We start from the raw sequence: 15,845 nt of genomic DNA on the forward strand, positions 1-15,845 counted from the left end.
GCCTGAACCCCGCTTCCCGGCCGGAGCGGTGCGGGCCGGCCGCACGCACTGAATTAGGCAGTGAAGGGGAGAGCGCCGAGAGCCCTCCCCGGTTCGGGCCTTCATAAGCGCCGGTGCTAACGCCCGCGCTACTCGCGGTGCTGCGGCGAGAAAAAGGGGTGTGCCCCGCGCTCCTGCTCGGCGCCGGAACCCCCGAGGGCAGCACGTTTCCCCCGGGCGCCGCTGGGCGCCGCACCGCCCCGGCCCTGGGCCGCCGGAAGGGCGGGGCGGGCGGCCGGAAGCGGCGGTGCCGCGGCCGCTGTGGGGCGGGGGCGATGCTGGCGGCGGCGGCGGCGGGACGCCGCGTGGCCTGCGCCGTCTCCGGCGGGGTGGACAGCGCCGTGGCCGCCCTGCTGCTGCGCCGCCGGGGTGGGTGAGGGCGGCGGGCCGGGCACTGCCCTCCGCCGGCGCTGCGGGGCCGCGCGTCCCCTCTCGGCCCCCTCTCGGCCCCCTCTCGGCCCCCTCTCGGCCCCCCTGCCCGGCCGCTCCCCGCGCGTCCGAGTCCGGCCGGCGCCTCCCCGCGCTCACCCGCCTCCCCCGGCGGGTGGAACAGCCCCACCTCGGGCAGGGCGCCTCGGAGAGCCGGGCACCGCGGGGGGCGGCGGCAGTGAGCGGTAAAGGAGGGGACGGGCGCAACTCGGGCTTCTGAAATACCGTCGGGTTAGGTTGCCAGAAGCGCTCGGTTTTGTGTTAGCTGTAGGAAAAAAACAAACAGCCCCACGGTAACTGTACTGTAAGGCTTAGGATTTTGCTTAGTGCAGGGCTACTCGCATCTTCTGAAGGAAGCAGTTACTCAAGCAGGTCTTGAAAAAGGCAGGGCTTGGGTCCAGGCTGTAAGAATTTCACTTTGTAAGTCATTCTTACCTTCATGCACAGGCTACCAGGTGACAGGCGTCTTTATGAAGAACTGGGACCCTCTGGATGAACAAGGAGCTTGCTCCATTGACAGAGATTGCGAAGATGCTTACCGGGTTTGTCAGAAGCTGGATATTCCTTTTCACCAGGTTTCCTACGTGAAAGAATACTGGAATGAAGTATTCAGGTAGAAACACGTTAAAATAGGTGGTCTTTCAGTATATTGGTGTAGTACCGTGTTACTGTGAAAAGTAAGGATGGACAGATAATGGGTAATGGCAACTTATTGCAGTATTGTCAGTTCTAAGAGAAAGTACTGAAGCCTGTTAAATATCGGAGGAATTATTTTTTCTGTCGTTCATATTTAAGATCAGAATTTATATGTTGGTTTTGATATGTTTGTTATTTTTGAGATTAATAGGAGATTCCTCCCTAGTTATTACGAGTGTGTAGCAATTGCTTTGTTGCAGCTCATTTCTTCTGCTTCCTGCATACTGGCCCAACCTTATTGCAACTTGAGAAAAAAGTGTTTAATGGGGTGCTATTATTGTCCGCGTGTGTAATTTATGCAGCGCATTTTACGTTAATATATACTGAATCCAATTTACCACAAAGTGATCGTGAACTAGCCTTGCTTCTTTAAACGTATAACAAATCTGAAACTGTTCTCTAAAGAGGGTGTTCAGATTTTCTGTGAATTTGTTCCCCTTTAAGGGAAGAAAGTTCTACATAGGAAAAGCTGAGAGTTTTTCTTGAGAGGCAGGAGAAGAAGGGAAGTATTGGTATAACAACATAATTTATCTTTTATGCACTCAACATAAGTACATAAAAGTTGTTTCCTGATCTTCATCATCCCCCTTTAAGTAGTGGTGGTGTTACCTTGTCGTAGAAGAAACTGAGGAATAACTAGTCATGCTACTTCTACTTCATGTTGAAGTGACATCAAGTTGAGCACTAAACTTTTGTACAGTCAGTGAAGAAAACAGCCCTGTTCTGGGAAAGTTCACTCGATTTTTCCCTCCTGGTGTGAGAGAATGAAGAAATGTTATCAAAACTCTTGAGGGGTATGGGGTGTCTGTAAATGACAGTGAATAAAAGATCATAGAAGATCAGCTTTTCTTTTGCTTCTCAACATTTATTATTATTACTGTCATCACTAACCTTGAATTTACTCCTCTGGATCGCTCTTTAAAGGGTTATTAATCAAAAAACACCTTTTATCAAGAGAACTGTTCCAGGTCTTGTCTTTCCCATGGCTTGTGCAAAGTCTGTTTCAGATCTTTACATCAGAGATTCAGTAGGCAGCCTTCATTGCCTTTTCTCTGGTTCTGTACTTTACTTGAAGTTCTGAACTGATGTGAGCCTGGCTTTATGCTGAGTCTCTTATAAAGCTTCCAGTGTACTCTTGCAGTATTTACAAAGGAGTATTGTGTTCTTGTAAGAGTACAGTGCTGAGCCAGCAAGAGGGAGGCAGCTCTGGGTAGACCCAGGTGATTTAATTATTAGTATGAATTGTTGAATTCAGAACTGTTAAGAAGGAGTTAGACAAAATAAAAGATATGTTGCTTTATTTTCTATTTATGGATGTAATGTATAACGTGGTAAGGAAGAAGCAATTGATTCTGTTTCAGATGGTGAAAAGTAAAACCAAATACAGGGGTTGCTGGTGTTCTTTTGAATCCAGTCTATACCCTCAGTTCCTCTTGACTTCAGTCACTACTGAGGACAAGCAAAATAATGCAGTGATCAGGCCTTTTGATATCTCAGTGCATCACTGTATGCTGGTTTACTTTCATTAGTTATTATTTCAATGTTTTCAAGCAAATAATGGTAAACACTTTAATTATGCGACAGTGTAAAACTACAACATGACTTTGAGAAAATAATTGAATTTCTTGAAGGGAAAATAAAAAAAAGACAGGAAAAAAACTCTATAAAATTAAGCCCCATGACTGCTTATGGTGGCATTATTGCAGATAAGTTATTGTCCATTCAGCTGAGACACAGTAACTCCTGGTGTGTACTCCACTGCACTGTCACTTTGAAAAATTAACCAGGGTTGTTTAATTCTGAAAGTAAGTATTTCATAAGAGATGAGTAGGATGTGCACAGTGGGCAGCCATGTCTCCCCTGAGGCAGTATTAATTTAATAAAACAACAGTTACAAGATTGTGAGTGATCATTTGACCATGTCCTCAGTGCACGTTGGACAAAATCTTCCAAGCATTGTTTTTTACAGGTTAAAATCGAATGGGTATTTTATTTCTTACATGAAATGCTTAGTATGACTGGGTCTCAAGTTCTCATGTTTAAACAGATCGTTCGGTCTCGGATAGTATTAGGCAGTGTTAATAATGTTGATATACATTTGAATCTTTATTTTACAGTGACCTCTTAAAAGAGTATGAATTGGGAAGGACTCCTAATCCTGATATTGTGTGTAACAAGCACATCAAATTCAACTACTTTCTTCATTATGCTATGGATAACCTTGGTAAGGCATTTTCGAGTGTGTCAGTACAGAGTGTGTGCCATGGAAATGCTTAAAGGATACAAATTCTTGAAAAGGTGGGGAAAAACATGAATTCCTATGCATGCCTAATTCACATATCTCTGTGGCGGTATTTCAATATTTGCAAACTATTTGGTTTTAAGTTTGCTTGTACATATAGAATCATAGAATGGTTCAGGTTGCAAAGAACCTTTAAAGGTCATCTAGTCCAACCCCCCCTGCTGTGCGCAGGGACATCTTCCACTAGATTAGGTTGCTCATGTGTAGGAACAGATTTAATTCAGGGACATACATTGACCTGAGCATTAAGTTTTACATTCTTACGTGGTCCTTAAAGTACAAAAGCACGCGTGCTGGCATGCTGATGAATAGCGTACATTATTTAAACAGCAGGAGTACAATTATTGTTAGTATAAGACTTTCTCTGTAGGTTTTCTTCCTTCATTGCTTTCTGCTTTTCTTACTGGATGTTTATAATCCTGTTTTAAACTGTGAATTTCAAGTATGTGTCTTTGTGTTTTGGTTTTTTTTTTTCTTGATAGGAGCAGATGCAATCGCTACTGGGCATTATGCTAGGACCTCACTAGAGGATGAGGAAGTGTTTCAACTGAAACATATTAAAAGACCACAAAGGCTTTTCAGAAACCGTTTTGAAGTTAGAAATAGTAAGTGGTTTCCTCGTTTCATATTTCATCCTAGATATGAAAGAGAAATTTAAACTGGTGTCACAGAAACAGGGAAATTTGTTGCCTTACACACAATGGTTACCATTTAAACCCCAGCCTTTGTAGAAGGTTGATTGCGCAAAACAGGGGATTTACGTTACTGAAAATTACCCTGACTAGTCAAGTGTTACATTTTCTATTTTAAGAGTTCTAATCCAGGTGCAGAGGTAAGAATAAGCATTTCAGTAGTAATCAGCATTCTGGAGGAGCTGTAATGTGAATTAAGGAGACAGGGCTATCTTCTATACCGTGGAGACGTATTTCAAGAAATCTTTATCAAGTATTTCCGTGACTTACGTAAAATTTTCTTTTTTAATGTTCCATTTTAGGGAATGTATTCTTTGGCTATTCAGTATATAGTATAGATAGAATTCATCATGGGGATATGCTTAAGTGGAATTTAGAATTAAGGCTTTGAAACATTAAAATTAACATACTTTTATACAGTAATTGGACTGGATGTTATTTTACTGGAAAAAATCAGGTTCTCATTCAGTAATTCAACTATTCTGCCTTATTTCTCTCTTCTCCTATAGAAGCTTGGTTTTCCCACATAGATCAAGGTTCTGCATATATTGCAATTGAAAAGTGCAAGTGCAGCATGTGCAGACATTTTTAAGGCTACGATTCTCGGGTCAGCACAGGTACTAGTAGCAGCAGTGCAGGATTTGCTCTTCACTTTAATAGTCTGCCTGTGGCTGTACATAATCAGAGGCTGATCTCAGCACTGCAGTGAGTCTCTTGTTATCAGTAGCAAAGCCAGCTTGATGAATGCTGTTTTGGGTATGTCTCTGCATGGCACTATCACGGCTTGGATGGCAATGTGGAGGTTTCCCAAATAGCTCTGCAGTGGGCCCTAACGCAGTAGAGTAACTCAGATTAAGCTCTGATATATAATGAGAAGCATGCTATACCCCAAGGGAAAGAAACTTGCAAACTAGCACAATGCAAAGCTGCCACAGTGATGTTTTTGTGTTATAGCTTCCCCGCTTTTATTTGTCTGTTCTGGACTTAAGGCGATTTATTTGTTTCTTTGTTTTAAGTTTATTTCTGGCAAGTTGAAGTGGCCCCAGTGGGACCAGCTGTCTATACTTGTGCCAGACTGGGATTCACAGTTGTTGTATTTTGTGATGTTCTAAGCAGGCTTCCTGCCCTGTTACTGAAATTTTGTGTTACTAGTTGTGACTGAACTATTGGCCTGTAGTTAGTGTTAGTTTGAGTCAAGAAACACATAAGTAGAGTTTGTACAACAGCAGAGCTATTAGCTCTTAAAGGGAGTGGACAGAACATGAAAAACTATACCAATTTTATTTCATCTGGGCAATCAGGAGACTTCATCTATTTTAAAGAAAAAAGTCAGACTCTCCTCTCTGAGCATTGGGAATAACTCTGCTGATCATTCAAATCATTGATTTATAGCAGTGTGATTTCAGGGCAAAACTGAATGTCTTTTTGAAGAACAGTATACTCTAAGATATTTGAGTCTTCATTCTCTTTTTCACATGAAATGTGAAAATGGTTTTCATTTTTCATATTGTTGATGTTCTTGCCAATGACACATGCAGTATTGTGGCATTGTAATTGCCACAATATGCACATGCATATTGATGAGGCAGTGTAAGACTTTGTAAGATTCTGCGTTGTACAAAATCAGAATCTTTCTAGATCTTTTTAGTGGTGAGAAAATGCCCAAACATTTTCAGTTACATTTTGAAAAACCTGAAAAATACTGTCTTTAACACATATTTTGAAATAATAACACTGAAATGTTGATTGTCAAACAAAGTACTAAAGGAAGTTGAACTACTAAAGGGGGTTATGTTGAGATGCCTTATGTGTTCTGCACTTGCAGCTGTGAAACTCCTTCAAGGGGCTGACCTCTTTAAGGACCAGACCTTCTTTCTAAGTCAGATCTCGCAGGATGCTTTGAGGAAAACCATTTTCCCTTTAGGGGATTTAACAAAAAGTTTTGTAAAGAAGATAGCAGCGGAACATGGCCTTCATCATGTGCTAAAGAAAAAAGAGGCATGGTAACACTTAAACTCTTTTGATTTGTATTTCTCTCTAGAATAGACTTTCCTAAATGTTTTGAACTTTAATCTGTGACAATTAATCTGTTTCTGAGCACCATAATTGAATAGGTTGGGAAGCAGCTTTATAGCTGTCTGCTTGCTTAAAAGTACTTTTATGAGCTTGTGGTTAGTTGTGTATTTTAGCTCGCAGATAATTTGTCTACCATGTAGTAGTTCAGAAGTTCAGTAGTTCAGAAGAACTAAGGTGAAGGTGAATGGGTTAGGATGCTGTGAGCCTTAAGGAAAGCGTTCTCTATCACAGCAGGTGAGAAGCTTTTGGTCTTTATTTTCCATAGCTTTTAAAGGCTTCCTCACTGTAATTGTTTTTCAATGTCTTTATAGAAATTGGATCATACTGCTTTTCCACAGTTACTCCTTTGAAAAAAAAAAATTCTGTTTCTCTGAGAACTAACACTTCATGAGTTGATCATAAAAAAATGTAATGCAGGCAGCAATTATATTGCTGATGCTGTCTTGATCACTTTTAATGTTTATATTTGTACACTGTAAATGGGCGTTTGAAGAATGTAGGCAGTAACTGAAAGGAAAAGGAAAGCCTGTTTGTTTTTGAAAGTTTTTTTCAAGAGATGTACCATTACTCTATAATTTGTGTTACTTTTGTACTTTAATCTGAAAGAGACTTCTATTTTTAATATACATACAATATAGTCATCAAGGTTAATGTATTTATTTATTGAACATGTGTTCTATTTCCTATTATTTGTCTTCTCTTCTGTGCTTACGGCTCTCACTGATACTGTATAGAATTAGTTTACCTATGTTGGAGCAGACGTTGTGGTTTTGTTTATTTTATGAGATGCCTAGCATAGTTTGGGATACCTGGGGCAGGGGGAAATCCATCTTGGACAGATTATTAATAGACATTATTTCAAATGTTTTTCTCTGCTTTTATGGATTCGATACCACGTTTCCTTTTCAGAGTATGGGAGTGTGTTTCATTGGTGAAAGAAACTTTGAAAATTTCCTACTTGAGGTGAGCAACATTAAATCTATGACAATCTTTATATTCTGTTCTGGTTTTCAGCAGTAATTTATAACACTGTCTACAGAAAAATCTCCAACAGCTTGTGGCCCACATTAAGTAGCAATGCCCCAAATCCCTTTGCAGTCCCAAGCCTACCCAGAAGCTAACGCCAACAGCCTGTAGGAAGTATCTTGCCCCTCCACCAGCGAACAGTCGCTTTCTGTAGCGAAAGGAGTGCGTGAACTTGCACTCCTGTGCCTGCCAGGCTCTGACAAGCGGTTGGGATGTGAGAGGGGCAAATGGCTGTATCCTGCTGTCCCCTGGCATAAGTGAGGATGGGGCGAGTGAAGCCCAGAATTACTGCTGATAGGGACTGCCCTTCCTACTTTTCTCTCTAAAGCAGCATCAGGGAAGAGGCAGTAAGCTGCTTGGGCAGAGTTTGCTTCTTGAAAAGTTATTTTCCAACTTCAAGAGAATGTAGTGACAGAACCTGAAATATACTGTAAGGTTTTTTTGGGCCATCTTGTGACTTAATCTCTTCCTATTTGGTAGTATTTAGAACCTCAACCAGGTAACTTTGTTTCCATTGAAGATAAGAAGGTGATGGGAACACACAAAGGTAATTGGCTAACCCACCTTAATAACTGCTTTTAGATAAATGAAACAATACTGCTTATATTTGGAGGGACAAATTTTGTGACGTTCCAAACCAGTCTACAGGGTTTTCCCAGTTTGATAACTCTAATAATCGTGGAAAACTTGCTTTATACAGTAGTAGAACCTTGAACTACAACTGATTCTTGATTATTTGTTCCATGTTGCAGGAAAGTAAATGATAATTATTAGGGTTACTCTGTTGATACTAGGTGGCTGTTAATTTAATACTGAGAGACCATTGTTCATTTAATTCTTTAAAAATGACTGTGCTTCAGTTCCAGATTCTTTAGTACCTAAAGTTTGCAGAAAAAATACACCATGCCACCTCAGTGATGCACAATAGGACATCACCAAACATGGGCAGCTTACCTTTTCCTTTCCTTCTGTGTGTCCTTTCTTTGCTCGCCTCAGTTCTAGCTGCCAGAACCGAGTTCCTCTCCCAAGTAATTTATGGAAGTAGTATGTTCTACTAGTACATAAAAGTAAGGGAAACTGGTGAGACTGAGTGATAGCAAAACCACAAATTGAAGCTGAAATAAAGAAATGCTTGTCTTTTGTAAACCCTAAGAATACCACAACTGAAACGGATTAGTTTGAAATCATGTGCTTCAGGTACAGATGAAAACTTTTAAGTAGATGTTAGTTTAGTTTGTAATTGGCACACTTCTCTAAGAAAACTTTGTTCGTTATTCTTTGTTTAGTGGTAAAGTTTTGGGGAAATTATTTTAACATTTTTCTGAAAGTAAGATTAAAAGTTGCTAGCAGCATTACATTTTCGTATTTCTTTAGGTTGGTTCCTCTACACAATAGGCCAGAGGGCTAGACTAGCAGGCCTGAAGGATGCTTGGTTCGTTGTAGACAAAGATGTCAGCACTGGAGACGTCTTTGTGGTGAGTTAATTAACACGGGTATTGCAAATGACTAATGCAAGCATTTTGTGACTCCTGCTGTACGGAATGTGACTCTAACCTGGGCAGAATTCTTGGCTTTCCTCTTGGGGGAAACAAGAACTAACTAGTGCAGCATCAGCAGATCTGAAACATCTTGTCCAAACTGGCTTTTCTTGAGTAGAAAATTGTTTTAGATTTTGGCATAGAACTTTTCCAAACAAATGGCAAATGCTGAAAAGAATCAGCCAATCTACTGAGCTCTCATTTTCTACTCTAAAACATGGGGGTTTTTATTGTAGTTATGACACAGTATATAAAATGTGTATTATCTTGGTTTACTATATATTGCTACTTTCTTTTTCTAGTAAAAGAAGTAGTAGCCAGTAATACAGTTTTATCATTTTGAAAACTGAGGCAGAATATATATAATACTGCAAATATTTGATGTGTTAATGACTAATCATATGAGATGACTGGGAGTTCTGCAGCTTGCTAGCATTAATGTTTCTTGCTGTTCATGCAGTTGTTATTCTTATTTGATACTGCTGTGATTATAATGAGGTGTTCTGCTACTTTTTGATGGGCCTGGGGGGGAAAAAATCATAGTCAAATGAGAGTTGAGAGGAAACAGGCAGGACCACTGAGAAATTTTTTTTATGCCACACAGTAAGATTGTGTGTGTGCAGCGCCTTTGTTGGGGAGGTGTTGAGTTGAGAAATTGGAGAAGAGGGAGGTAGCGTCTTGTTGAGGTAGGATAAGGAGGACAGTAGATATCTGAACTCAGCCTGAAGATGGCAGGAATATGATTGGAGGAAAAAGAATACAAGAAGTGACATGACTCTGAGATGCAGAAGACTGACAAATAATTCAGGCTTGCTTTAGCCTATTTTTTTCATTAAAGGCTTCCATCTGGAAGCTGATTAAGTGCTACTAAATGCTTGCTTTCTTATTCATTTTGCCTTCAGTTTGATGTGGCGTGATGCTTCTTCTATATTTCATGCTTTACTTTACAAGTTATACACTCTCTGGCAAAAACATGAGCATTAAATAAATGTTGTATTTTAAGGCACCATCAACAGATCACCCTGCTCTGTACAGAGACCTACTGCGGACAAACCGAGTGCACTGGATAGCAGAGGAACCTCCTGCAGAGCTCGTTAGAGATAAAATGATGGAATGTCATTTCAGGTTTCGGCACCAGATGGCACTGGGTAATCAAACCTTCTTTTGGTTTACTCAGTTTTTGAAACTGTGGTAGTGTGTTCAGTGTAGTTTTGCAGAAATAGTTGAAATGTTTCGGCTTGCCTTTCTGTTTCTGTAGCGTCTTTATAAAACAATTCTGTGTAGTAGTATCTTGACTTATATCTGCTTAACCTAGTGATGAAGGTTTTTCTTTTTTAATGTGAACATAAGGATTAATGGGCAGGTGTTTGGCCATTTTCTACTCTAGTGCCTTGCGTGCTGACTCTAAATCAAGATGGGAGTGTGTGGGTGACACTAGTGAAGCCAGCAAGAGCTATCACACCTGGGCAGGTAAGTTATTAGAAGTGATTTTCTTTCCTTTTTTGTGTTTTGGCTTATCTGGCTAATAAAACAGAGTAGTGTTTTTATTAGCTGGAGCAAAATAGTTAATTTATTTGCATGTGAGAGCAGTTAGCTCTCTTTTGACTATTGATCAACTATTTTGAAGGAGATTGTTTCTAGATTTAAATGGTCTGTTGTTATCCATATAGTCTGAGAAACTGGCTTGCAAGTATTAGAAATACATGAAAACATCTCTGGTAATCAGTTGTATATGCAGAAATGGAATCTGTTGTTGTCTTCAAGAAATAGATTTAAAAAGGTATTCATTTGGTAATTGGCTGCTTAATACGTTTTTAGTGTTCAAATCTGTTTAGTGAGGATCTCTGTTTAGTGTGTCCTGTGAATTTCATTGTCCTGGAACAGTACTGAGAAGAGGTACTGTGTAGTGATGCCTTAACACAGCTAATGTAAAGATACTCCATCACATCGTAAACCAGTGGCTCTCAAGCATTTTCTGCATGCACTCTCTCAGCATACGTTCTACCCTCCCTCTCCCTCCCCAAAACTTGAGGGTCTGTGGGACACGTCAGGAGGGAAATTGTCTGAGAGCTATTTGTAATGGAGAGAGGAATACACTTAAGAGAAGTGAGCTGAGCTGAGAAGACTCCAGCCAGAGCTGATGATAGGCATGAGGAGCCCCTGACTGCCAGGAGCTGCTGAGCCTGTACCCGGCTTCTTTACTCAAGGTAGAGACAAGGCCAGGAGGTCTGTGCTCCTCCTCTCCTGCAAGAACCTGCTGAGCACATCAGGGACCTCCAGTTACTTCCTTCCAGATGATCTGCTCCAGTAGTCCTTGGTCCCCTTCCTATTTTGAGAAGTGCCACTGTAGCCTGGGCACAGTTGTCTGGGGAAGGTCCAGTGAAGGTGCAGATGATGTTATGTGTGTCGTCCCCTTTGGGAAAGGAAGCTTTCCAGCAGAATCTATTCCGCCTCAGTAACTGAAGAGTTTTGAGATAATCTTGTAGGAGTTCATGATAGAATTTCCACCAACATGTTTATATTTACACTCATGTGAGCCAACAAATCCTTTGCGTTTTCTGTTTTTTGGTTTTGTTTTTTTTTTTAAGATTTAGTCAGAACAAATATAAGTGAATACACTCGCTGTCCAGCAGGTCTTGCACAGCCTGCAGTTGCTCACCATGCCATTTGCAGCTGCTGAAAAGACTCTGCCTGTGTTTACCTCCTAGTTTGCTGTGTTCTACAAGGGTGATGAGTGCTTGGGCAGTGGGAAGATCCTAAGGATGGGCCCATCAGTGTATACCATGCAACAGGGCAAAAACCGAGAGGAGGGTCCAAAGAAGGAAGAGATTGACAAGATAGAACCAGCAACATAACACGTGGGTTTGTTTGTTGAAGGACTTTGGAGAATTTGCTGCCTGAGAATAATAAAAACAATAATTAACGGGTTTTTTTTGTTGATCTGTATGTTTTAAAGGTCAGTTGGCCATCGAGTCCCAGCTCTTGACTGTTAGCACTGAACAGGTTTAAAACTAAAGCCAGTTTGGTACAATTTTACTGGACTGGATGGTGATATTTATGTTAATACTTATCAAGGGATGTCTTAAAGTCATTCTGTAATAGTAGTTACACATACAAGAATTTTAATATAAAAATAATGTCTGAAATCATAAATCTATCTTTTATGCGTAAGTGAAATACTTTTTTTTTTCTTACTTGAAGATACCTGTCCCTAGGTAAAGTACATATGTTGTTTTACAGTAAATGTATGTTTGTGCTTTGAACTCTGTAAAAGGAATGAATGATATTTAAGTTCAGCATTTTGAATGAACTCCAAGCAACAGATATTTATTTTTCATTTTATATAGTTTTATAAGAAATGTTTTGGATTCTTAAGCTGTATTAAGTAGTGGTTTCAGATGTTTACGTGATTCAGAATTACAAATCTAGGGGCTTTAAAACAGTCTTGATTGTTAAATTTTTTCACACAACTGACTCATTTTTTTGTTAACTGCTGAGGGCAGAGGCTGTTTGGTTTGTCTCCTGGAGAAGGGAATGTGGTGTTGTGCTTCAGAATAATGCAAATTCATCTGCATTTCCTTATTATGTAGCTAACTTAATATAGACCCGATAATAATTGGATCTTGCAGCGTGTCAAAATGAAGTGGTATTAGGAAGAGCTGAATACCTCCATCCAAATTATCTACGCTTATAAGGATTGGGTGCGTATTGAGGACACCCTAAGCATGTAATGAAACTTTATTACAGCGAGTTAACAAAAATTAATTCCTGTCTTTCAACATGGTAGTAGAAGGTAACTGTCCCTAAAGTACAGCTGTGCAGGAGCAAACTGTCCAGATGGGTGCAGAATTTTGAGATTTGCATCCAATTTGGGTGGTAGGAAAGCTGTACTATGAACAGAATCACAGAATCGTTTAGGTTGGAAAAGACCTTTAAGATCATCAAGTCCAACCGTAAACCTAACACTACTAAGTCCACCACTACACCATGTCCCTAAGAACCTCATCCAAATGTCTTTTAAATACCTCCAGATCTTTTCAGGAGGTCAGAAGGCTTGGATTACATGTACATCCTTTTCTGTTGTCTTAGTATCTTCTAATAATTTGGTTTTTTTCTTCTGGTACGAAAAGTAAAAGGTAGTCTCTTTTCTTCCAAGTGTGGAAGTAAAAGGGGGAGAAGACACTTCAGTGTCTACCTGCTAGTCTGGGAAAGTTAAACACACTGTTAGGGGAGCCCTATGGAAAAAACCTAGACTGTTAAAATCTTATGCATTTATTTGACATAACAGTAGATCTGCTTGAGGGGGAAAAAAAAGCCATCCTTTTTCACTGGTGCCAAAATCAATTTGATTTAAAAGCCTGTCTTCAGAGTGTCTATCCATGCGCAGGTTAACTGTAAAGACTATTCATGCTTCACATCAACTCCTGATTTGTGTTAGGTTAGTTGTATTATGGGTCCTGGTCATGACTTTTTACGTGGTTTTCCTAATGTTTTCCTTATCTTTCCTGAAACTTCTGTCTTTGCAAAATGTGGAATTAATTACTAAGGAGTTAATGCTCCACGTTGTCCTCATATGAGTTTTCCAGTCAATGTCCCAATTAAAATCTTCACAAATGTTTTGTGTTATACCAGTGTGATTTTTATTATTACTTCATCTCACAACACTCTCAGGTATGTTTGTTGTTTGATACTGTACTGGTAGAGGTAGGTTCAACTGTGAGGATGTGAAAAAGAACAGCCATTTCTGTGTCTTCAGAATTCACTTTCTTTTAAAATTCACAGAACTGCAGAGGTTGGCAAGGACCTCTGGAGATCATCTAGTCCAACTCCACTGCTCAAAGCAGGGGCAACTAGAGCAGGTTGCTCAGAGCCATGTTGTCAGGTTTTGAATATCTCCAAGGATGGAGACTCCACAACCTGCACTGATAAGGTCCCCCGAGCCTTCTCTTCTCAAGGCTGAACAGCCCCAGCTGTCCCAGCTTCTCCTTGTATGACAGATGCTGCAATCCCCCCTCATCAGCTCTTCCATATCTGTGTCAGGAAGTTATCAGCACTCCAGAGACCTCCTGGACTGCTTGTGCCTTTCAGTGTTGTCCCTCCAGCAGGTATCAGAGTGGTTTAAGTCCTCCATGAGGACCAGGGCCTGCAAACATGAGGCTTCTTCCACTTGTCTGTCTTCCTGATCACACTGTAGCAGACACCTACAGCAATGTCACCCATGTAGGTCGCCCCTCTGATCCTAACCCCCATGCTCTCAGCTGGCTCGTTGTCCACCCCCAGCCTAGAGCTCCACGCTGTCCTGCTGCTCCCTCACATCCAGGATGATGTCCCCGCCTCCCCAGCCCATCCTTCTTGGAGATCCTGTACCCATCCATGGCAGCACTTGGGCTGTGTGAGCTGTCCCACTGTGTCTTCATGATCCCAATGCGATCAACCCATGCACCTGCACACAGACCTCTTAACTCCTCTTGCGTGTTCCCCATGCTGCATGTGTAGCGTACAGGCGCTTCGGAGGGGCACCTAGAGAGGCCCCTCCTGCCTGTTGTGTTGTTTTCAGGGTCTCTCCTGCCTGGATCACCCTGCTGCCTTAGCTTGCCGACCCAGTCCACCACTGGGTTTCCCCACGCCATCCTGGATCGAAGGGCCTGGTGAGCAGCAAACCTCCCTAGACACCAGGGCGGGTCAGCAGCTGGAGCTGCTGTCCCCTGTGGCAGGGAGCGTCCTGCTGCTGTCGCTCTGCCTGTCCCTCTTCCGGTACCGTGGTGGGTTTGGGCTCTCAAGGCTGCAGGGTTTCAGGGAAGATCCAATTAACGTCTCCCTCGTCACCTCTGACGTGGCCCGGGCTGCTGGCCTCCTGCCAATGCTCCTGGTGAAGACCCTCCACCAGTGCCCACCTCCTGCAGGCAAGGAGCCCAGCTCTGCCGGGCCTGGGGGGCTGCACCCTCCCTCAGGAGCTTGGTCTGCGTTGAGGTCACTGTTAACGTTTCCTCATTCTTCAAAAGAATGCGAGTTACTGGGTTTGAGAGTCCCGAAGTTGCTGAGTAGATACTGTTGTGGTTGCCACCACCTGGGAATGGAAGTCAGATCTTTAGAGCTGGTAAATGACTGCAGAACCAGTGATACCCCCAGCTGGTAATTTTGTTTAGCTTAAAGCTCTGTTTGACACTAGTAGTTTCCAACCATGAACATTTATCTTGTATAATAAGTCCTTACCTCCTTTTAGTTTTCATATTTCTACCGGGCAGTGTTTCCTGTCCTACATGCCTCCAAGGATTTAAATGTGTACATTCTTTTGGCTCTAAACCCCCCAAATTTATCTATTGTACCTGTGACCCCTGGACTTATTAAAGTGTCCACAAGGTAAGTTCTCAGAGCTGCCTAAAAATGCCTGCTTCTGGGCCTGCCCAAACCCACTGAAAGCCCATCAGCTCGAGGACACTGAGGTACCAAACTCTGCTTGGAGCTCAGGTTGAAGGAACCAAGATCCATACAACTGGTTCCCACCATCCTGGTTCTAAACTCACTGCTTAGAGAGTCTTTTGAACCTGGTCTGAAAAAGTTTTCTAGGCAAAAAACTACTAGTTACATTTGTATAGGCTTTGCAAATACATTCAGAACAACAAAAAAATCCCACAATTGTTTTGATAAATTTGCGCTTTTTTTGCAAGAAAATGTTCATCCTGCCCTATAGGCTTAGTAGTTAGCTGTGGTTTCCTGGGTGCGAGCATCACTTCAGCGATGGGTGGAGCTGCTGGGTGGTTTGAGCTCTGCTGTACTGCCTGGGTAAAGTGTTGCTAGGTACGAGCACAGGGAGAAAGCACCTACCTCCAGGGGATGGCTCATCCATCAGGGGATGTGCTTCCCCGCCCCATGAATGCGTTTCCTTAACCCTTGAAGACAAAAGGACTTTTTTCACCCTTCCTCAGCTTTTTTTTCTTTCTTTTCCTTTTTATCTCTCTCAGGTGAGCTCAGTTTTTATAAACCCCATTCTGAGGACAGATTCTCCCAGTGCATTATCCCTGGGAAGGCTTTGCTGCTGGATTGCTG

At 41.8% G+C, this 15,845-nt stretch overlaps 1 protein-coding gene across 2 annotated transcripts; it reads left to right on the forward strand.

The window, feature by feature from the left end:
* Window positions 1–283: 283 nt before the first annotated feature.
* Window positions 284–13,414, forward strand: TRMU (tRNA mitochondrial 2-thiouridylase). Of its 2 annotated transcripts, none has more exons than XM_075492327.1 (11): window positions 284–408; window positions 916–1,081; window positions 3,282–3,388; window positions 3,949–4,071; window positions 5,984–6,156; window positions 7,144–7,197; window positions 7,741–7,807; window positions 8,635–8,735; window positions 9,802–9,946; window positions 10,186–10,268; window positions 11,507–13,414. In XM_075492327.1, the coding sequence occupies exons 1-11, from the start codon at window positions 315–317 to the stop codon at window positions 11,651–11,653; spliced, it is 1,260 nt and encodes a 419-aa protein (XP_075348442.1). In that variant the 5' UTR covers window positions 284–314; the 3' UTR covers window positions 11,654–13,414. The 2 variants fall into 2 exon arrangements, with proteins under 2 accessions (XP_075348442.1, XP_075348452.1); XM_075492337.1 differs by lacking the exon at window positions 284–408 and adding an exon at window positions 438–653.
* Window positions 13,415–15,845: the final 2,431 nt, after the last annotated feature.

Source organism: Mycteria americana, chromosome 1, assembly GCF_035582795.1.
Source record: "Mycteria americana isolate JAX WOST 10 ecotype Jacksonville Zoo and Gardens chromosome 1, USCA_MyAme_1.0, whole genome shotgun sequence".
Classification (NCBI taxonomy): Eukaryota; Metazoa; Chordata; class Aves; order Ciconiiformes; family Ciconiidae; genus Mycteria; species Mycteria americana.

What these genes read in the sequence shown, in the direction of transcription:
- TRMU (XM_075492327.1), top strand. Translation starts at nt 315, where the DNA reads ATGCTGGCGGCGGCGGCGGCGGGACGCCGCGTGGCCTGCGCCGTCTCC. An exon ending in TACTGGAATGAAGTATTCAG is followed by an intron (nt 1,082 to 3,281) that starts GTAGAAACACGT and finishes TTTATTTTACAG; the next exon opens with TGACCTCTTAAAAGAGTATG. An exon ending in ATGTGCTAAAGAAAAAAGAG is followed by an intron (nt 6,157 to 7,143) that starts GCATGGTAACAC and finishes TTTCCTTTTCAG; the next exon opens with AGTATGGGAGTGTGTTTCAT.